The 23,542-nt window shown below is 36.9% G+C and overlaps 1 protein-coding gene across 5 annotated transcripts in view; it reads right to left on the minus strand.

Annotated features, from left to right (window-relative positions):
* CEP128 (centrosomal protein 128) overlaps positions 1 to 23,542 on the minus strand; it is a 452,993-nt gene that overhangs the window by 382,264 nt on the left and 47,187 nt on the right. For all 5 annotated transcript variants that reach the window (XM_065941397.1, XM_065941396.1, XM_065941392.1 and 2 more), the window contains 2 exons: positions 22,712 to 22,803; positions 18,198 to 18,270 (listed from right to left, as the gene is read on the minus strand). In XM_065941397.1, coding sequence (XP_065797469.1) covers positions 18,198 to 18,270; positions 22,712 to 22,803 — 165 coding nt within the window. The remainder of the gene's footprint in view (positions 1 to 18,197; positions 18,271 to 22,711; positions 22,804 to 23,542) is intronic.

The following is a 23,542-nucleotide window of genomic DNA, read 5'->3' on the forward strand; positions in this document are numbered from 1 at the left end:
AAACACACTTCATGAGTATTATGATACAGTCCCCTAAATAAAATATACACTACTTGAGTACTTGCATATATTTGGTATAGGAGGATACGATAAAAGATATTTGTATTCATTTAAGAGAAGCAATATATACAGCCCTGTTACAAAAAATCTTTTGTCACAAATTCTATAGAGTCAATAAAGGTCTTGGTCACAAGGGATCTTACTGGGGCAACAGAAATATTCCAAACTAGATTATTAAAACAAGACCTGGTGCTGACTGTGGCTCAGAACGTGAGCTCCTTATTGCAAATGCAGGCTTAAACAGAAGAAATCAGGGAAAACCACTAGGTCATTCAGGTATGACCTAAATTAAATCCCTTATGATTACAGACAGTGGAGGAAATGAATAGATTCAAGGGATTAGATCTGGTAGACAGAGCGTCTGAAGAACTATGGATGGAGGTTCATGGTATTGTAAAGGAAGGAAGCAGTGACCAAAACCATCCCAAAGAGAAAGAAATGCAAGAAGGCAAAGGGGTTGTCTGAGGAGGCTTTACAAATACCTGAGAAAAGAAATGAAAGGCAAGGGAGAAAGAGAAAGATATACCCAACTGAATGAAGAATTCCAGAGAATAGAAAGGAAAGATAAGAAGGCCTTCTTCAATGAACAATGCCAAGAAGTAGAGGAAAACAACAGAATGGGAAAGAGTAGAAACCTCTTCAAGAACACTGGCGATAGCAAGCGAACATTTCATGCAAGGATGGACATGATAAAGGACAGAAACAGTAAGGACCTAAAAAAAGCAGACGAGATTAAGAGGTGGCAAATACACAGAGAAGGACTATACAAAGAAGGTCTTAATGATCTGAATAACCACAAGAGCAAACTTGGAAAATTCAGCAGTGGCCACAGGGCTGGAAAAGGTCAGTTTTCATTCCAACCCCAAAGAAAGACAATGCCAGAGAATGTTCAAACTATCTCACAACTGCACTCATCTCACACACTAGCAAAGTAATGCTCAAAATTCTCCAAGCTAGGCTTCAACAGTATGTGAACCAAGAACTTCCAGATGTTCAAGCTGGATTTAGAAAAGGCAGAGGAACCAGAGAACAAAATGCCAACAACCATTGGCTCATTGATAAAGCAAGACAATTGGAGCAAAACATCTACTTCTGCTTCATTGACTACTCAAATGCCTTTGGCTGTGTGGATCACAACAAACCATGAAAAATTCTTCAAGAGATGGGAATCCCAGACCATTTTACCTGCCTCCTGAGAAACCTGTATGCTGGTTAAGAAGAAACAGTTAGAACCAGACAAGGAACAACAGACTGGTTAAAAATTGGGAAAAGAGAAAGTCAAGGCTGTATACTGTCACCCTGCTTATTTAATTTATATACAGAGTACACCATGCAAAATGCTGGGTTGGATAAATCACAAGCTGGAGTTAAGACTGCCGGGAGAAATATCAACAACCTCAGATATGCAGATGATACCATTCTAACGGCAAAAAGCAAAGAGGAACTAAAAAGCCTCTTGATAAAGTTAGAAGAAGAGAGTGAAAAAGCTGGTTTAAAATTCTGCACTCAAAAAACTAAGATCATGGCATCTGGTCCCATCACTTTATGGCAAATAGATGGGGAAAAAGTGGAAACAGTGGCAGATTTTAATTTCTTAGGCTCCAAAATCACTGTGGATGTTGACTGAAGCCATGAAATTAAAAGACGCTTGCTCTTTGGAAGAAAAGCTATGACAAACCTGAACAGTGCATTAAAAAACAGAACCATCACTTTGCTGACAAAGGTCTGTACAGTCAAAGGTATAGCTTTTCCAGTAGTCATTTATGGATGGGAGAGTTGAACCATAAAGAAGGCTGACCACCAAAAAATTAGCTTTTTAATTTCGGTGCTGGGGAACACTCTTGAGAGTCCCTTGGACTGCAAGGAGATCAAACCAGTCAATCCTAAAGGAAATCAACCCTCAAAAGTTGCTAAAAGGACTGATGCTGAAGCTGAAACTCCAATACTTTGGCCACCTGATGCAAAGAGCTGACTCACTGGGAAAGACCCTGATGCCGGGAAAGACTGAAGGCAAAGGGAGCGGCAGGGGATAGGATGGTTAGAGAGCATCAAGGACTCAATGGACATGAGTTTGTGCAAACTCTGCTGCTGCTGCTGCTAAGTTGCTTCAGTCGTGTCCGACTCTGTGAGACCCCATAGATGGCAGCCCACCAGGCTCCCCTGTTCATGGGATTCTCCAGGCAAGAAGACCGGAGTGGGATGCCATTGCCTTCTCCAATGCATGAAAGTGAAAAGTGAAAGTGAAGATGCTCAGTTGTCTTCGACTCTTAGCAACTCCATGGACTGCAGCCCACCAGGCTCCTCCATCCATGGGATTCTCCAGGCAAGAGTACTGGAGTGGGATGCTATTGCTTTCTCTGTGTGCAAGCTCTAGGAGGCAGTGAAAGACAGGGAAACCTGATGTGCTACAATCTACAGGGTCACAAAGAGTTGAATACAACTTAGCGACTGAACAAACAGACACCAAACTAGATTATGGTGATAGGTGCATAGCTGAGTACATTTACTGAAAATTATTGAATTGCACACTTAAAGCAGATTAATTTTATGGTAAACTATAATGAAACAACTTAGCAGCAGCAGTAGCATACCTCAAATCAGGTTTTTCTTTGAAAAGACATTGGTAAACATAAGTTCAATTAGTCAATAAAGGTTAAGCAAGAATATTCCATCAAAAATTAGTAGTCAACATTTACTAAGACTGGTAAGTATTGGGTTTCCAACTTTGAGTGCTCAAGAGCAATTAAGATATTTACTATGATATTCAGAGTACTTTACTAAAACCTCAAAACACCCTTTAGCATCAAGCTTCTAATTTATTCTAGCAATCAACCCTAATATCCCGACAATTTACTACTGCATCTGAAATAAAGGCAGTACTTGCTGTTACAGAAACAATATTAAAAATAAAAAAATAAAGCTAATTCATTCTATTTTTATAAAGTGATAATACCATCACTGTTCACTCAGTATGAAAATAGCAACACTTATTAAAAATAAATGATAGGGAATGATCTCAAACATATTAAGGTGGCTATTATCAACAAAAACCAGAAAACAATGCTGGGGAGGCAGCAGGCAAACTGAAAGCCTGCTGCACTGCTGGCGGGATGAACAAGTGTGCGCTCACCATGGAGAACAGTCCAGTGGTCCCTTAAAAAAGTGGCTAACCACATGACTCAGCAATTGCATTTCTAGGCACACACCTAAAAGAACGGAAATCCAGGTCTCACAGTGATTATTTGTATATCCAAGTTTGTAGCAGCACTACCCACAGCAGCCAAAAGGAAGAAGCGACTCAAGTGTCCACGTGCACTGGTGGCTGCAGGGCCGGGGGAAGGAAGGCTAAGTAGCTGCTGTCCAGTGGGTGGAGCTCCAGTCTGTAGGATGAAGAGACTTCCGTATTTGGCTGGACAACAATGCGAAGGTACATAACACTGCCTAACTGAACACTTAAAAATGGATAAGACTGTACATTTTATGTTCTATATATTTCACAATTAAAAATAAATAATATAGATGATAAAAATGTCTTTAATCTGTTAATATCATATATCAGAAGGAAATAACACTAAATATTTTGTTGTATACTTGTTGTATTCTTCAAGAGATGGGAATACCAGACCACCTGACCTGCCTCTTGAGAAACCTGTATGCAGGTCATGAAGCAACACTTAGAACTGGACATGGAACAACAGACTGGTTCCAAATAGGAAAAGGAGTACGTCAAGGCTGTATATTGTCACCCTGCTTATTTAACTTATATGCAGAGTACATCATGAGAGACGCTGGGCTGGAGGAAGCACAAGCTGGAATTAAGACTGCTGGGGGAAATATCAATAACCTCAGATATGCAGATGACACCACCCTTACAGCAGAAAGTGAAGAAGAACTAAAGGGCCTCTTGACAAAAGTGAAAGAGGAGAGTGAAAAAGTTGGTTTAAAGCTCAACATTCGGAAAACTAAGATCATGGCATCCTGTCCCATCACCTCATGACAGATAGACCGGGAAATAGTGGCTGACTTTATTTTCTGGGGGCTCCAAAATCACTGCAGATGGTGATTGCAGCCAAGAAATTAAAAGACATACATATTTTTTTCTCTCTGCAGTTCACATATCATGGACAAATTTCCATGACAACAAATCTACATTCTGATTTTTAGCAAAGGTATAGTTTTCTGTAACTGATTAAAATAATTCCCTATTGATAATGGGATAACTGTAATTTATTTTTACTGGCATATGTTGTGACAGATACTCCTGTACAAGATTATTTTTGTAAACTCAAAATACAATCCTTAAGTATAATTATTAAGGCAAAAGGTATGAATCAAAAAATTTTTTTAAAATATGGACTTGACAGAATTTTGAACTTTTACCCAAATCTTTAATTTTAAAAAGACTGAGGATATGAAGCAAGGTATTAACCATGAATCACAAAACAAACTAATGAGAAAACTGATCCCAATACAAGTCTCCTTTTTCAGCAGTATTTGTAATTCTCAGCTCCATTTTCACTCATTCATTCATTAAGAATACACAGACACTAATTTGTTCCAGCTTAATGCTAGGCAGAAGTTAGAGATACAGCAATACATGGATATATCCACAGACTCTGCCTTTCAATAACTTTTATCCATTGAAGACTGACAATGAATGAGTAATTAGAAATTTTCTAATTAAATTCAATGAGTTGAGCAACTGATGAACTTCAGGAAAGCAGGCTGTGCCTATTATTAGCATCCTATCAAAATGTAAGCAATTCAAGTAACTAAATATCGAAATCAAAACCCAAGATTATTTAGCAATTATCTACCTTACCACTATAACTGGTACATGTAATGAGACTGAGCTACCATATTTGAAGGACTCTTTTTGATATAATGGTTGTGTTAGGCAGTTTCTGACAGGGTTTCAACAATCTCTGCTTCCTGGTGTTCATACATACACTGGTAATAATTTCCTCCCCTTGAGTGTGGGCTGGCCCTAGTACTTCCTTCTAGTGAACAGAATATGACAAAAGTGATGATGTGTCATTTCGATGATTAGGGAACAAAAACTCTTTCATCTTAACAGCATGCTTTCTCTTCTTGCTTGCTTGCTCTAAAGAGGCAAGCTGCCATGTTCTGAAATGCTTTGTATAGAGACCACACGTCAAAGAAACAAAAGAGGCCTCTGACCAACAGGTCATGATGCCTGATGCTTCAATCCAATAACCTAAAGGGAGCCAAATGAGCAAGGAAGATCATCCATTCTAGTGAAGCCTTGAGATCACTGTAGCCTGTGAAAGACCCAGAGCCACACCTGAATTCCTAATCCACATTAACTGTGAAATAATAAAAGTTTAAAGCCACTAAATTTTGGGAGATTTGTTATGCAGCCATAGATAGTTAACTAATGTAAATTTTTAATTGGTTTTCAAATAAATCCTCACCCAAGAAATAAACTAGAGAGTCTGATGAAGAAGAAGAAAATATACATGTTTTTTCCACTTCATCCAGAAAATTGCTATCCACTTCACATAATTTTGTTCTCCATTTCTAATTATTAAGACCCCCATTTCATCCACGGTAGAGGGATTTTTAAATAGACAGGTAGGCGGTCAGTATTGAGAAATAACTAAACAGTACTGAGAAAAAAATAAAACATATACACAAACCAGCATGATTGAAAATGAATAAACACACAAACTATTTTATGAATTTCATTGACTGTGTGGATCACACCAAACTATGGAAAATTCTTCAAGAGATTGGAATACCAGATCACCTTACCTGCCTACTATGAAATCTGCATGCAGTTCAAGAAGCAACAGTTAGAATTGGACATGGAACAACAGACTGGTTCCAAATTGGGAAAGGAGTACGTGAAGTCTGTATATTGTCACCCTGCTTATTTAACTAATATGCAGAGTACATCACGCAAAATGCCGTGCTGGATGAAACACAAGCTGGAATCAAGACAGCCAGGAGAAATATCAACAACCACAGAAATGCAGATGACACCACCCTAATGCCAGAAAGTGAAGTGGAACTAAATGCTTCTTGATGAAGGTGAAAGAAGAGAGTGAAAAAGCTGGCTTAAAACTCAGCATTCAAAAACCTAAAATCATGACATCTGGTCCATCACTTCATGGCAAATAAATGAGAAACAATGGAAACAGTGACAGACTTTATTTTCTTGGGCTCCAAAATCACTGCAGATGGTGACTGCAGCCATGAAATTAAAACACACTTACTCCTTGGAAGAAAGCTATGACAAACTTCACACATTAAAAAGCAGAGACATTACTTTGCCAACAAAATCTGTATAGTCAAAGCTACGGTTTTTCCTGTGGTCATGTACAGATATGAGAGCTGGACCATAAAGAAGGCTGAATGCCAAAGAATTGATGCTTTTGAACTGTGGTGTTAGAGAAGACTCTTGAAAGCCCTTTGAACTGCAAGATCAAACCAGTCAATCCTAAAGGAAATTAGTCCTGAATATTCATTGGAAGGACTGATGCTGAAGCTGAAACTCCAATACTTTGGCCACCTGGTGGAATGAGCAGAGTCATTAGAAAAGACCCTGAAGCTGGGAAAGATTGAAGGCAAGAGGGGAAGGGGATGACAGAGGACAAGATGGTTAGATGGCATCACCAACTCAATGGATATGAGTTTGAGCAAGCTCTAGGAGATGGTGAAGGACGGGAAGCCTGTACAGGGTACAGTCTAGGCACTTCAAGAAGGATCAAATACACATCAGCTCAAATAAGATAAGGGTTTCTTTCTCTCTCATCTTACTGCCCAGAAGAAAGTAAGATAAACTGGCAGGCCACTCTCTTCCCTAAGGTCATTCAGAGATCCAGGTTCCTTCCATCTGTTGCTCCATCACCCCCAGACTGTTATCCTCATCTGCATGGTTTAAGCTGGCTCCGTGCGACAACCCCATTTCAACCCACACACAGAGAGAGGAAGTCTCAGCCAGGTGGCTTTGTTTTCAAGGAGACAACCCAAAAGGTGCATGTACCACTTCTACTCACACCTAGTCAGTCACGTGGTCACAACTTAGACAGAAAGGAAATCTAAGATACGGTCATCTCTACCTGAGTCATCACGGGCCTGGATAAAACTGCCAGGGGTGGGGAACAGGCTCCTAAGAGGAGGAAGATGGGGATCTGATGCTAAAGGAAAGAAGGAACTCATTACAATGGGCCAATTAGAGAAATATAACTTCACGCATATTGCAGCTTTAAGGTAAGCCATATTTCATCCTTTTTGGAAAACAGTAACATAAATGTTAATTCTCAGATGGAAGTATTAGAAGAGGACATTTAAAATACTAATTATAAAGTTGAGCAATGTGCAACAAATTACAAATGCACATAAACTTTAATCTTATAAATCTACTCTTAGAAATTTATTCTACCAATTTACTTTCCCATGTGAAAAATGGTGCATGTTCAAGATCAATAACTGCAGTGCTGTGGATAAAAGCAAAAGATTTAAACCACCTAAATGTCCATCAATATAAGTGGTTAAATAAATTATGGGACAGTCAATGGAATGCTTTAAATATTAAAACAAAGGAATTAGGAAACTCATGAAATACTAATAGGGAACAATATCAAAAATATATTAAGTGTAAAAGACAATATACAGAAGTGTATATTACTATGCTAATTGATAACAATAACAACAAAGGGAGAGTAACAGCGGCCACTCTAGAGGCGGTGACTTGAGTGACAAAAGGGAGCCAGCCATGCAAAAAAATGGGAAAAGAGAAGCCAATGCAAAGACCAAAGACCAAAATGTAGGAATGAGTTTGGCAAAACCAAGGAACCTAGAGAAAGCCAGATAACGTAGGCAGTATAGCCTATGGTAAATAATTTGAAACAGAAAAATCTCAGGGAGAGTTTTAAAAAGCATTAGAGAAATTCAGTGCGATGACTACTTTTAAAAATCACTTGGGAGAATTCCCTGGCAGTCCAGCAGTCTGGACATTGTGCTCGCACTACTGCGGGCCCAGGTTCAATCTCTGGTTGGGGAACTAAAATCTCACAAGCAAAAAAATTAATTAATTAAAAAAATAAAATAAAATCTCACAAGCTTCTTAGCATGGCCAAAAAATAAAATAAAAATCACTTGGGAACTGTCAGCACGGATATGGACAATTGTAAGAGGCTAGAGACCAAGTTCAATACATTCCACTGCAGTAAACTCAATAAAAGTGATTGAACAGAAGTATTAGATGATATAGATGGAATTGAGCAAGAATGCAAGAAATAAAAAGGACAAAATTTGATAATGGATTGGAAGTGTGGTATGAAAAATAAGATCTGGAGTGAATCCTAAGTGACTGGGTAGACTGTACACACTTTCCTGAGACAGAGAAGACCAAAGGAAGAGCAAATATAAACAGTTATAAACAGAATGGCACAGGCTTTGTACCTAATGACACAGCATATATTTATAACTTTTGAAAGATAAGATTATTTCCAATAATAAGATTATAAGGACTGCACACATTATTGCTACCCCACGTTTATTTTCTATTTCTGAGACCTAAGGGAAAAGTCTAATACTGAAGAATTCTTTTTTACCAGAGTCCATATTAATCAGTCAGATTCACTGCCAAGATATCAAAATGTCCTGAATCTTTAAATTTAGTTGTAAAAAAAGCAGAATAACAATGAAAATTAGGACAGTTTTTAAAGTTAGCATTTTAATGAAGAGAGATGAAACAAAAGCAAAAGCATTCTGTTCATAGGATTGTATTCTGGAGTTTCAATATGTTGATGCCTCATATCTTTAATAATATCTGCTGGCTTAAAATCTACTTAAGTATTAGTTATACACCCTGCCATTGTAATCTCTGCAATAACTATTTTATTCTAAATGCAGTATTGGGGGAATTCTTAGAGTTCGATTAATAACCAACTCATAAGCAGCTGGATCCATGTTTACATTTTGAATTTAGTGACCTTCCTACAGAAATAAAAATAAAAATGTTTTTAAATAATCAAACTTAATATGCACTCGTAACACACTCAACCAGATAAAGCCCAGATAACTAATGGACTAAAATTTTTCCTATGGTATGATGCACACAAAATATTGTTTATTATCACAATTAAGTGTTGACAGAAAATGTTTCCCATAACATCATGCTAAAATAATATTCCCCTTCCAATGGACAGTTTGAAAACAAACAAACAAAAATTTATGACACCCAAAGGATTAACAAATTAGATCTTGGCATGTGCAATAGGAATACTAATACTTTCTGTCTCTCAAAGAAAAATGTGTTCTATAAACTTTCAAGATGCATTTCAGTTACTGAGAAAAATGCATGATAAACAACTGTAGCCTCAGAATAATGCCCAATAAATGTGATTAAAAGCAGCTACCAGAAGAAATTGAAATTGGTACACGACAGGAGCAGTCAGTCATTTTTCTTTATGTATTTGTACAATATTCAAAAGGTTTCCACAGTGAACGTGCATCACTTTGGTAATCTTATTTTAAACCTAAATCTGGAGGTGGGGACCCAGTTGCAGCCTCTGAGAAGTTTAATGCTCAGACAACAAAACTGCATCTTCCCTGACGACAGGCTATCATGAATTCACAAATACAACACAGTGTGTCAGACTGTTATAAAATATAAACACTGACTTCAATTGGAATGAGTCACAAAATCTATACTAAGCCTTGCACAGACTGAAAGTAAACATCATGTGCCTTCAAAAGACCTAAAATTCAACAATACTATTTTTTAAGCTTTGCATTAGACAACTGTTTCTCAATCAGAACTACATACAACCACATGACCTTTGAGAGGATCTCTGCACAATTATGAGACAAATCTGCTTTGAAAGCAAATTACAGAAAGCACAAAACAAGCTGTAACATCACAACTTGATGCGAGGAAATGGCAGATGAACAATTCAACCCAGTGCACAATGAGGTATGTACAGTTTTCTAGGTTTCGACGACATAAAAGGATGTGCCCTGACGAGGTGGGCCCAGTAGGTAGCTCAGCAAACAGTCAAGTTGTATAAACCACTCACACCAATGAGCTACGCACTAGTGAGGTGTGACATCTAGCTGCCCAGTCATAGCTTTCATCTAACATGGACTAATTCCTGATACGTGGTAATGATGAGAGAACTCAGACATTCTTTGAATTCAGCTGTTAACTTCAAATTCGGTGGTTATAGTTTAGATCCACATGAACATTCTACACTACATAGATAATACTTGCTAATTTTATTTGCTATATGAAAGAAATATAAATAAAGTAACTTGATTCATTATGGTTTCTTTTATAAAATGGCAAAAGGTGAAACTTAGCAAATGTAATGTGCATTGTGCAAATTAGTATCTCAAACTCCAAACTACCCCACCTGTCTAACAATGTCAGAAAACAGCATGACAACTGGGTATGTCCACGGCTTACTAGATCTACAAGAACCTCGGAACAATAAAAATATTTGAGTTTGGATCAAAGTCCTTGTAAAAAGCATGCTCAAGTTATACACCTATGTAGCAAGTAAAGGAAGACTTAGCTAAAAAACTTGGTAAAATCGTGTACAATAAAAATAGCAAACACAGTAATTTTTAAACTGTGTTTAAAAAATAGCAAAAACAAGTAAACTTGATAGAAATAAAAAGATACCAGGAGTTTCACTTCTAAAAATGACAGACTAGATGTGTGTGTTAGTTGTTCAGTAATGTCCAACTCTTTGCAACCCCATGGACTGTAGCCCGCCAGACTCCTCTTCCATGGGATTTCCCAGGCAAAAATACTGGAGTGGGTTGCCCTCCCCTTCTCCAGGGAATGTTCCTAACTCAGGGATTGAACCTGCGTGTCCTACATTGAAGGCAGTTTCTTTACCATCTGAGCCACCAGGGAAGCCTAACAGACTAACTCAGACCAAGCCGCCCACTGAAAATAACTTAAATAGCAAAAACTAATATTTTAATATCTGTTTTAAGGCATTAGAAAGCTTAAAATATAAAGTCAGATGAGACCGAGATGCAAGATAAAAAAGAAATCCAAAGAGGTCAATCTTCTGTCTCTTAAAGATCAGCCCATTTCTGAGCAGGCAGCAGAGACACCGAGAAGCTGAACAACCTTTAACAGATGTGTAGGGTTAAATGAAGAAAAACAAGTTGATAATCCTTCCAAGGAAGGGTTAAACTTCCCCATCCCCACACCCCAGAACTTTGGACTGGAATCCTGAAGGACTATATACCAGTAGTAAGGATGAACCAGAAATAGTTGAAACCTGGTGCTGAAGTGTAACACTGAAATATCTTAATGATAAATGATAAGGTAATTCATGATTGTTATGACTCCTAGTCTAATCTACAACAAAAAGGAAACATGTCCTTTCATGCATAATAATTATCAAACTATCCGTACAAGATTTCTCTGAAGAGATGAATATTTCTGTCACCACAAATAACCAATCAAAAACAAAAAGGCAAAAACAATGTGATCAAAATCCAAGAAAAATAAAGAGATAATAGAAACAGACCTATAAAAGGTCCAGATAAGGGAGTTATGAGACAAAAGTATATAGTTTGACCATTTTGGCAAAAAATTACAAAGTAAAAAGAAAAGAAATAAAAATTCTAGAAATGAAATGTGTAATAACTAAAAATAAAAATCAATGGTTGAGTCTGACAGATTTGATTTAGCCAAAGTAAGGAACTAAATGAAAGATCAGAAGAAAACATACAAAATAAAGAATGGAGAAACAAATTTCTAAAATTATAAAAAATGAACCTAAGAGACAAAAAGGATAGACTGAAAAAGTATAATATTACATGAAGTCTGAGGTCTAAAAAGAAGAGACAGAGAATAAGGCAAAAATAACTTTTAAAAAGATAACACAACTATAAACATCAAACAACAAATCAAAAGAACTAGTAAAATTGTAGAAAACCAAAAACAGGAAAAATTCAAAAGCAATTAAAGAAAAAATATGTATTATCCTCCAATAAAGCACCACTAAGACAAATGGCTGACTTCTCAACAGAAACAACAGAACCCAGAAAATGATAAAATGTTATCTGCAAAGTACAGAACGGAGAAACAACAACCTATCTACAATTCTATATCCAGTGAAAATCTCTTCGAACAAAGAAAGTGAACTAAAGACACTTTCAGACAAATATAGACAGGATCTGTCACCAAAAGACCCACTCTAAATAAAATTCTAAATGGAATTCTATTTGGTATATGCAGATTCACTCCAAAGGAAATTTTAAAGTGTGTTCCTAAGGTACATGTAGAAACTCAGAGATGCAGAAAGGAATAAAGAACATGAAAGAAATGTAAATCAAAGAAGAATAAATATAAGAGTAAATCTAAAAGAACAATTACTATATAAAATAATAATTAAAAGATGCTTACTCCTTGAAAGAAAAGTTACGACCAACCTAGACAGCATATTAAAAAGCACAGACATCACTTTGTCAACAAAGGTCTGTCTAGTCAAGGCTATGGTTTTTCCAGTGGTCAAGTATGGATGTGAGAGTTGGACTATAAAGAAAACTGAGTGCCAAAGAATTGATGCTTTTGAACTGTGGTGTTGGAGAAGATTCTCGAGAGTCCCTTGGACAGAAAGGAGATCCAACCAGTCCATCCTAAAGATTAGTCCTGGGTGTTCACTGGAAGGACTGATGTTGCAGCTGAAACTCCAATACTTTGGCCACCTGATGCGAACAGCTGACTCATTTGAAAAGACCCTGATGCTGGGAAAGATTGACGGCAGGAGGAGAAGAGGATGACAGAGGATAAAATGGCTGGATGGCATCACTGACTCAATGGACATGGGTTTGGGTGGACTCCAAGAGTTGGTGATGGACAGGGAGGCCTGGTGTGCTGTGGTTCACTGGGTCACAAAGAGTCGGACATGACTGAGCAACTGAGCTGAACTGACTGATGTAGCTCAGTTAAATACAGAATTAAAATACATGATAGTAACAGAAAAGTGGAGAGTGAGATTAATGGGGTTACAATTTCCTAGGTCCTGCATTTGCTGGGAAGATGTTAAAGTGCTAATTTATACTAGATTTGATAAATTTAGGATGCATGTTTTAATCCTTTCACTAACTATAAAAAGAGTAACAAAACAAGGTACAATTAGCAAGATAATATGGAAAATGAAAACTAATGAATCCAAAGGACAGAAAAAAGTTTAGAAACATCAGAAGTGGAACCAACAGAAAGCAAATAGTAAGATGGTAGATTTATATAAACTAAATTAATATTTACATTAAATACAATAGGGAAAATTCTCCTAATGAAAAACAAAGACTGTTACATTTTTTTAAACATTAAATGACACACTATAAAATAGCATAAAGATATCAAATCAAAAATAAGAGATATCAAATCAAAGCATAAATCTTATAAACAGTGCATTAGTTTGACTAATACAGTATTCTCTCCAAGCAGACTTATAGAAACAATGTAATACAATCAAGAACCCGGCAAGTTTTTAAACAGTTTCACACTGATTCTAAAATAAATGCAAAGAGTAAAAAACACCAGACAAGTTTGAAGAACAAAGTAAAAGGACTTACTCTATCATATCACAACTTTTCAGAAAGGAGTATCAAGACAATGTAATGTTAAGCACTATAACTCAGACAAAAAGATGACATAAAGCCATGCCCAGCCACAGGGAAGAAAGTATTAGGTTGGTGCAAAATTAATTGTGGTTTTTGACCATGAATATTAAATCATTATAACTAGGCTCAAACACATCTTTATTAATCATGATAGGAACCATTACAATCAATACATTTTTGCCAACGAGAAATGAATTTCTTTATTCCTATAGCATAAAAAAATCTGTGCATCAGGATTCGATGAACCCTTGGAAAGTATTTTCTGCCTCCTGCTGGTTGTGGAAGCATCCTCCCTGCAAAAAGTTGTTGAGATGCTTGAAGAAGTGGTAGTAGGTTGGTGAGAAGTCAGGTGAAGATGACGACGGATGAGGCAAAACTTTGTGTCCAATTTGTTCAACTTTTGAACTGTTGGTTGTGTGCTGTGTAGTCAGGCATCGTCTTGAAGAAGAACTGGGCCCTTTCTGTTGACCAGTGCCAGCTGCAGGCATTGCACTTTTCAGTGGATGTCATTGATTTGCTGAGCATACTTCTCAGATGTAGTGGTTTGGCTGGAATTCAGAAAGCTATAGTGGATCAGACAGCAGCAGACCACCAAACAGTGACCATGATCTTTTTTTGGTGCAAGTCTGACTTTCAGAAATGCTTTGGAGCTTCTTCTCAGTTCAGCCACTGAGCTGGTCATTGCTGGTTGTTGTATAAAATCCACTTTTCATCGCATGTCACAACCTAATCGAGAAATGGTCCATTGTTTTTGCATTCAGTTCAGTTGCTCAGTCATGTCCAACTCTTTGTGACCCCGTGGACTGTAGCACGCCAGGCCTCCCTGTCGATCACCAACTCCCAGAGCTTCTCAAACTAATGCCCATTCAGTTGATGATGCCATCCAACAATCTCATCCTCTGTCATCCCCTTCTCCTCCTACTTTCAATCTTTCCCAGCTTCAGGGTCTTTTCCAATGAGTCAGTTCTTCACATCAGGTGGCCAAAGTATTGGAGTTTCAGCTTCAGCATCAGTCCTTCCAAAGAATATTCAGGACTGATTTCCTTTAGGACTGACTGTGATTTCCTTGCAGTCCAACGGACTCTCAAGAATTTTCTCCAACACCACAGTTCAAAAGCATCAATTCTTCGGCTCTCAGCTTTCTTTATAGTCCAACTCTCACATCCATACACTGGAAAAACCATAGCTTTGACTAGATGTACCGCGGCAAAGTAATGTCTCTGCTTTTTAATATGCTGTCTAGGTTGGTCATAGCTTTTCTTTCAAGGAGCAAAATGTTGGTGCATGGAATAAGAAAAGACAACACTTCAAAATGATGATTTTTTTTATTTTTCATCAGCTCATGAAGCACCCACTTATTAAGCTTTTTCACCTTTCCAATTTGCTTCAAATGTCAAACAACCACAGAATAGTCTACACTGAGTTCTTTGGCAGCTTCTCATGTAGTTGAAAGGGGATCAACTTCAATGATTGCTCTCAATTGGTCACTGTCAGTTTCTGATGAAGTTGCTCCTCGTCTTCAAGGTTCTCATCTCCTTGAACGAGAGTGGTTCAAAACTTCTCGAACCACCACTGTGCCATACGCTCATTAGCAGTTCCTGGACCAAATGCCTTGTTGATGTTGCAAGTTGTCTCCACGGCTTTATTATCGCTTTGAACTCAAATAATAAAATTGCTCAAACTTGCTTTTTGTCTAACATCATTTTCATAGTCTAGAATACATATAAAATAAATAGCAAGAAGTCATTAGCACAGAAACATAAAGCAAGAAATGTGCATTAAAATGATATATAACATAACCACATTTATTTAAGAATGTATTCCAATATCAAAGGGCAAATTTCAACAATGCAAAAACCACAATTATTATACATCTGCACCAACCTAATAGAAATGATCATATAATATTAACTGATGTAGGGATACAGGGGAAGACAAGTATCATATGACAAGTATCATATCACTTCTAGGTGGAATCCAATGAACTTTTTTCCAAAGAGAAACAGTTTCACAGATTTAGAATTGAAATTTATGGTTACCAAAATTTAAAAAATGAGTTGGGCAGGGAGGAATCAGCTGGTTCATATAAACTTATATGCACTACTATTTTATAAAACAATTCACAAGGACCCACTGTATAGCACAAGGAACTCTATTCAAAAAGAAAGACTGTGTGATACGAGCACTGATCATAGACAAATTAACCAGATGATTGGACAAAGAGTCAGTAACAGATGACTGCACATATGAACATTTTATTTATGATCAAGACAGGACTGTAAAGTAGTGGAGAAAGGTAGTCCTTTCAGTAAATGAGACTGAATCAACTGGATATCCATACAAAATGTATGACCTCTGCTTCACACCAGAAACAAATACCAATTTCAAGTACATAATAGATTTTAATGTGAAAAGTAAAATACTATGCTCCCGAATGATTATATAAGGGAATATTTTCATGATTTTAAAATAAGGGCCAATTCCTTAAATAGGTCAAAAAAGCACTAACCAAAAAAAGATGGAAAATGAACTAAATTAAATTTTAACAAAAGACTCAAATTAAGAGAGTTTAAAAACAAACAAACCAAGAAAAAAAAAAAAACAAAGAAACAGCTGTGGAATGGGAGACAATAGTTGCAAAACAGATAACTGACAAAGTGCTCATGTACAAAATTATTAAAACCTCTCACAAATCAGTAACAAAAAGACAATCAATCCAATTAAAAAAAAGTGGGCAAAAGAAGAACCGGCATCTCAAGAAAGAAAATAGCCAGTAGCCAAACATGAAAAGATGCTGATCACCATTAATCATGAAAATGCCGATTGGAACCATGATGAGATACTGTAAGCATCTAACACAATGGCTACTGTTAAAGACTAATAATATCAAGTCTTTGAAAAGCAACAGTTTCTCATACACGGCTACTGGGAGTGTCAACTAGGGAAGCCACTCTGGACACCTGTCTCTCAGTATCTACTAAATTGGAAGGCACCTAGCAATTGCACTCCATGTTACATACCAACAGAAATACATGCACATGTCCACTAAAATAGATTGGTAACAGTAAATTATTTGTAATGGCCCAAAATTTGAGATAACTCAAATATCTATCACAAAACATTAAAATAACTGCAGTATATCCATACAATGTAATACTAAGGACCAATAAAAATGAACAAACTATAAGTTCATGACATATCACCCAGAGATATCACAATCGTGATCAGCAAAAGAAGTCAGACACACACACACAAAATATGCCTACATGGTTCCATTCACATAAATAGCTAAAATAGGCAAAACTAATCTATGGGTTCAAGAGTCAAAATCATGGTCAGAAAAGGAGAAATTAGTGATTGGGAGGGGCACATAAAGAGGCTTATTGTGCACTGGCAATGTTCTGTTTCTAGATCTGGGTTGTGGTTTCCTGAGTGTGCTTACCTTGTAATGATTCATCAAGCTACAGACTAATACATGCACTTTTCTGTTAGTACATTATATTTCCAAACTTTTTAAACTAAAAATAAGAGAAATTAAGTTCATCTCTTTGAAAATAGAGCATATCCATCTCTTAGCATATGTGGCAATAAATTCAAACTCCAAAATAAGTTCAGCATATTATGTAAGAACCTGTATACATAGTAACATCTGGAGAAAAATTACAACTGCAGAAAAATTATCTGCTTTTATTAGGAACCTCTTAATTTTAATAAAACAAGAAAAGAAAATTTTGCCACTACTCTCAATTGAATTATGTACATTTTCTCAAATAGCTGACTTAAATTTTTTGTTGTTGTTGTTTGTTTGTTTGCCTAGGTCGGATTGCTTTGTGGTAAATGAATGAATGAATACACAGTGCTCCTGAAATGGATAAGTTTGCAACTGGACAGTTTTGTGACCACTTCAACTGATAACTTTTTCTCCAGGAAAAAAAAAAGAAAAAACTTGATGATGCAAACAAATGGACACCGTATATACTTTATTTTTAATCTTAATTCCAGCAAGAATAGTGATTTCACAAAAAGAAATCACTGAATAAAGAGTGTCAACAATCTGAGTTTAAGATAAAACTCAAGAATTAGGGCTTTTGTTTTTTCAGTCAGCACCACTTCAAACAAAAAACAGAGCAAGGAGGCCTTTGCAGTAGTGGTAATCACATGCTTCTGAGATGACTTAAAAATACTTAACAGAGTGCTACAGAATCACTACCAAAAAATTCTGTATTTCTCAAATATCATTTAATAAAAGCACAACATCACTGAGTCAATAAAGTTTAAAGTATCTTTAAAATATTCAAAACAAAACTCTAAAAATTAATTCTATCTCTAGCATAATACCACTATAAATATTTCAAGCCTAAATACTTAAAATTCACAAATATTTTAGACAAAATGGTATATACTACACAAGTAGTTAAGACCCAGTACACTGTAGGTTGTGATTATGACCAGCTCAATTACCCTAGCACCTAGGTATGAAATAAAACTTTCTATGAACAAGGAGATCTCACCACATCTTGGTTTTGGGCTTCATTAAGTTTTTCAGTCAGTTCTTCCAAAGCCCTTCTTGTTGCAGCATCCGACCTAGGCAAACAAACAAACAACAACAAAAATTTAAGTCGTTATTTGAGAAAATGTACACAATTCATGGAACTTACAGCATCACAATGTGATATTACATAACACTCTGCGGCAGCGGGCCTCAGAGGTTGGCGAGCACATGATCGCCTGGGGGACGCGTTACAGTATCTATCAGTAGGTCTGCACTGGAGCCCAAGAAGGCATTCCCGCAGACTCCTAGGTGATGCTGACACTGCCCGTCTGGGGACTGCATTTTGAGAAATAATGCTATACTACATCACCACCTTCACTGAAAAAAAAAAAAAAGGCTATAATTCTCAATTTAAATAAAGAAGAATGAAAGAGGTAAGGAGGACAAAACTCTTGATCTCACATCCTCTCCACCAATTCATCACCAAATTACATTTGAGATTACTGTACAAACTCTGCCCTCACTGATTTATCTCCCATTACCTCTTTCCCATCAAATTAATAACACACATGACAAATAATCGATCGTACAGGAAACTTACAAAGAAAAGCAGAGCCCTTTCTCTCTCACATTTATCTGGTTCCAATCCCCACTGGCAACCAAGCTCGCCTAACACATTCTTAATTCTTTTGCTGATTACCGCCAACATTTTCAACTCTAGATATTTTCAACTCTGTTTTGAAATATTTAACTCACTAACACTGCTCTCTGTTTTCAGATAAATTTATTACTATTTTCAGTTCTTTTGTTAGTCACCTGTATAACCTACTTAATATATTTATATCCATTATGAACTACTTCACTATAGAGAATTAATACTTTTCTCCTTACATTCTATCATGCTCATATTTTAGTCAGCTTCCTACCTGGATCACTAATTTCCCTGTGCTTTTGTTTTTTTCTACTTTCCCATTATCTTTTGACCTTATTAATACATCATTGATATCTTTCTCCCACTTATTATTGAATCATCTTTTAAGAATCTACACCATTCTTCCTGACTACATTCGTCTCAAAGGCTACTTACTTCCTGCTCTAATTCAGTGATTAATTCCTGGACCTGCTATATGGCTATCACAGTGGGAATTACTTTCACTGAAGTACTTGGTAAGTTTTACTATTTCTTATAGCCCATATCTTCCTTTCTCTTAACTGTCAGTTTATTTCACTTGTATGCCCTTAGTAATTTCCTCAGAAAGAAGCTATCTTAAGTGATAGATCTTTTTAATTGCACCTCTTTCTGGGCTTTTGTGGTTCCATGTGCTGCTGGATTTCCCATCCCTGACTAGCTCTTGCCCTCAGGCAAGCTCTTCTTTTTATATGGCTTTTAAATATCGGAACTCCCAGAACTCCTGTCCTTAATGCTCTCCCTACAGGTTCCCTCTGGATATCATCCATTATCATAGTTCCAAATACCACTTCTATATGCTGACCACTCATAAATTTCTCTAATGGAGACTTTTCCCTTGAGTTCCAGAGTAAATGTCTGGCTGCATTTCTTAAGTTTCCACTTGGATGTCTCACAGGTATCTGAAACCTAACGTATCCAAGGCCAAACTCTTAGTTTCTATGCCTCACCCACCCCTGACCTTCCCTGGGGGCTCAGACAGTAAAGAATCTGCCTGCAATGCAGGAGACCAGGTTCAATCCCTGGGTTGGAAAGATCCCCTGTAGGAGGAAATGGCAACCCACTCCAGTATTCTTGCTTAGAGAATCCCAGGGACAGAGGAGGCTGGTGGGCTACAGTCCACGGGGTCGCAAAATAGTCAGACACGACTGAGCAGCTAACACTTTCACCTACCCACCAATCTTCCGTATTTCAAACTGGGGAAAACAATAATTACCACTTCATTAAAATTGTTTTAAGAAATAAACCTAAATCTACCTGACATGAAATAAGTGTGCAATAGCATTTACTGGTGGTAGTAGAAATAAGCATAACATAAGGTCTTTAATTCTTATTACTAAATTTCCTGCCTTCCTTATAAAGAAGAAAAGTTATGCAGACTACAGTTGATATGCAGAGATTTAACATTTATAGCTTTCACTCTTTTTGCTATAGCAACATAAAACTGGCATGCTGAATGATTTCATTAGCTAGAATAGGAGTTAGCAAGTGAATTTGGTAAATGAATTTCAATTAACCTTTTTCTCCCTAATCATTGCTCTATACAGATTGTGACTTTTGCAATGGGATAAAATGTTTGTTCCTTGAAAATTATGGCCTCTAGACAGCCAATGGGAATTTGCTATATGATGCAGGGAGCTCAAATCCAGTGCTCTGTGATAACCAAGAGGGGTGGGATGGGGTGGGATGTGGGAAGGAGGTTCATAAAGGGGATATATGTATACTTATGGCTGATTCATGTTAATATATGGCAGAAATCAATATAATATTGTAAAGCAATTATCCTCCAATTAAAAATAAATTTAAAAAGAGCAAGAAAATATGGCTTCTAAATGAAAGCCAACTGTTACTACTCATGATGAAAATAAAGACTGAGAAGAAATCTTAAATAAAGTGATACTTCTTGGGACAAACCAGAATTGATAAAATTGTAAAAACTGGGTAGATGTAAACAACTGGCCTTTGAAGATTTCAACTGAAAGTTAAGAAGTCTGACTCTACGAGGGCTCGTGCCCATGGATGAATATGCTGCATCACGTTTGCACCAATGCCAGTCAGGTGGTCCCGGACGCTCTCTCCAATGCACTGGCTTAGCCGAAAAGTTCATTCGAGTTCTTCCATAAGATACTACAGAAAAACCCAAATGAACATTTTAGCCAACCCAATGTTGGCATATTTACCTCTTGACTAATATCTAACAACATCTCTCCACAATGCCAGCATTCCATTGTAATAAAATAAAATGTTTTTAAAAGTATGAAATTAAACTGGTCAACCACTTGTAAAAGAATGAAACTAGAACACTTTCTAACACCATACACAAAAATAAACTCAAAATGGATTAAAGATCTAAATGTAAGACCAGAAACTATAAAACTCCTAGAGGAGAACATAGGCAAAACACTCTCCGACATAAATCACAGCAAGATCTTCTATGACCCACCTCCCAGAATATTGGAAATAAAAGCAAAAATAAACAAATGGGACCTAATGAAAATTAAAAGCTTTTGCACAACAAAGGAAACTATAAGTAAGGTGAAAAGACAGCCCTCAGATTGGGAGAAAATAATAGCAAATGAGGAAACAGACAAAGGATTAATCTCAAAAATATACAAGCAACTCCTGAAGCTCAATTCCAGAAAAATAAACGACCCAATCAAAAAATGGGCCAAAGAACTAAACAGACATTTCTCCAAAGAAGACATACAGATGGCTAACAAACACATGAAAAGATGCTCAACATCACTCATCATCAGAGAAATGCAAATCAAAACCACAATGAGGTACCATTACACGCCAGTCAGGATGGCTGCTATCCAAAAGTCTACAAGCAATAAATGCTGGAGAGGGTGTGGAGAAAAGGGAACCCTCTTACACTGTTGGTGGGAATGCAAACTAGTACAGCCACTATGGAAAACAGTGTGGAGATTTCTTAAAAAACTGGAAATAGAACTGCCATATGACCCAGCAATACCACTTCTAGGCATACACACTGAGGAATCCAGATCTGAAAGAGACACGTGCACCCCAATGTTCATCCCATCACTGTTTATAATAGCCAGGACATGGAAGCAACCCAGATGCCCATCAGCAGATGAATGGATAAGGAAGCTGTGGTACATATACACCATGGAATATTACTCAGCCGTTAAAAAGAATTCATTTGAATCAGTTCTAATGAGATGGATGAAACTGGAGCCCATTATACAGAGTGAAGTAAGCCAGAAAGATAAAGAACATTACAGTATACTAACACATATATACGGAATTTAGATAGATGGTGGCGATAACCCTATATGCAAAACAGAAAAAGAGACACAGAAGTACAGAACAGACTTTTGAACTCTGGGGGAGAACGTGAGGGTGGGATGTTTTGAAAGAACAGCATGTATATTATCTATGGTGAAACGGACCACCAGCCCAGGTGGGATACATGAGTCAGGTGCTCGGGCCTGGTGCACTGGGAGGACCCTGAGGAGTCGGGTAGGGAGGGAGGTGGGAGGGGGGATCGGGATGGGGAATACGTGTAACTATATGGCTGATTCATGTCAATGTATGACAAAACCCACTGAAATGTTGTAAAGTGATTGGCCTCCAACTAATAAAATAATATTTAAAAAAAAATTAAAAATAAAAAAATAAAAGTATGAAATTAACTTGTCTAACACTGGGTCATGATATATTGCAAATTCAAAGAGTTTTGAACTGTTCTACTTACACACTTTAAAATACAAGTATAAAAACACAGTACTTCTTTTGTAAACTCATGTAAACATGTCAACTACAGAACCTGTTTTATTCTCCTGACAATTAATTCCTCAACAAAAATCATTTTCGGCTTTTACCGGCTTCTTCTGGCAAGTTCCCGGTTGAAATCATCTCCAAGGCGAACTTGTTCACTGCTGAGGTCTCGGAGGGACTGATGAAAAGCATGAAACTAAAAAAAGCAAAACAAAGTTATCCATTTAGGATTCTGTTGAATTCTTCCATGAAGATTCATTGACAGTAAGACAGGAGAACTTGTCCTTTGCAACAATACACAAATTTTTATAATGTTATCAAGACACAATAAAACAAATGTCTATTCTAAAAGATACAAAATATTCTTTCCCAAAGAAAAGTTTTTAAAACTATATGTAACATTAACCATTACATGCTCTATAACGCAATATTTCACTCTTGACAGACACTCTGGAAAAGTGGTTCAGAAACTTTTTCTGTAAACAGTACAGTAGCAATTATTTCAGGCTCTCGGGCTATATGGCGTCTGTCACGATTACTCAGCTCTGTGATTATAGCACAAAAGTAGCCATTAAACAAATGAGCCTGACTGTGCTATGGTAAAGTTTTATTCAACTAGACCATGTGCCTCAGTGTGCCAACCCATGTTGCCAAGAAAACCTTGCCCACATGCACCAGGAACCACGAACAAGAATGTGTGGAGCAGCACTGTTCATGATGAAAACACTAAAAACAAACGTCCATTAAGAATGGAATGGAGACAAACTGCAATATAGTCTTCCAGTGGAGTATCACACAACACTGAAAATGAAATGATCAAACCTATCTACACTTCAAAAACAAAACATCAAATGAAAAAGGCAAGCTAGAAAATACATACTGCATTATTCCACCTATATAAAGGTTAATGCAGGCAATACTAAATAAGATACAAG

The sequence above is a fragment of the Muntiacus reevesi genome, chromosome 7, assembly GCF_963930625.1.
Source record: "Muntiacus reevesi chromosome 7, mMunRee1.1, whole genome shotgun sequence".
NCBI lineage: Eukaryota > Metazoa > Chordata > Mammalia > Artiodactyla > Cervidae > Muntiacus > Muntiacus reevesi.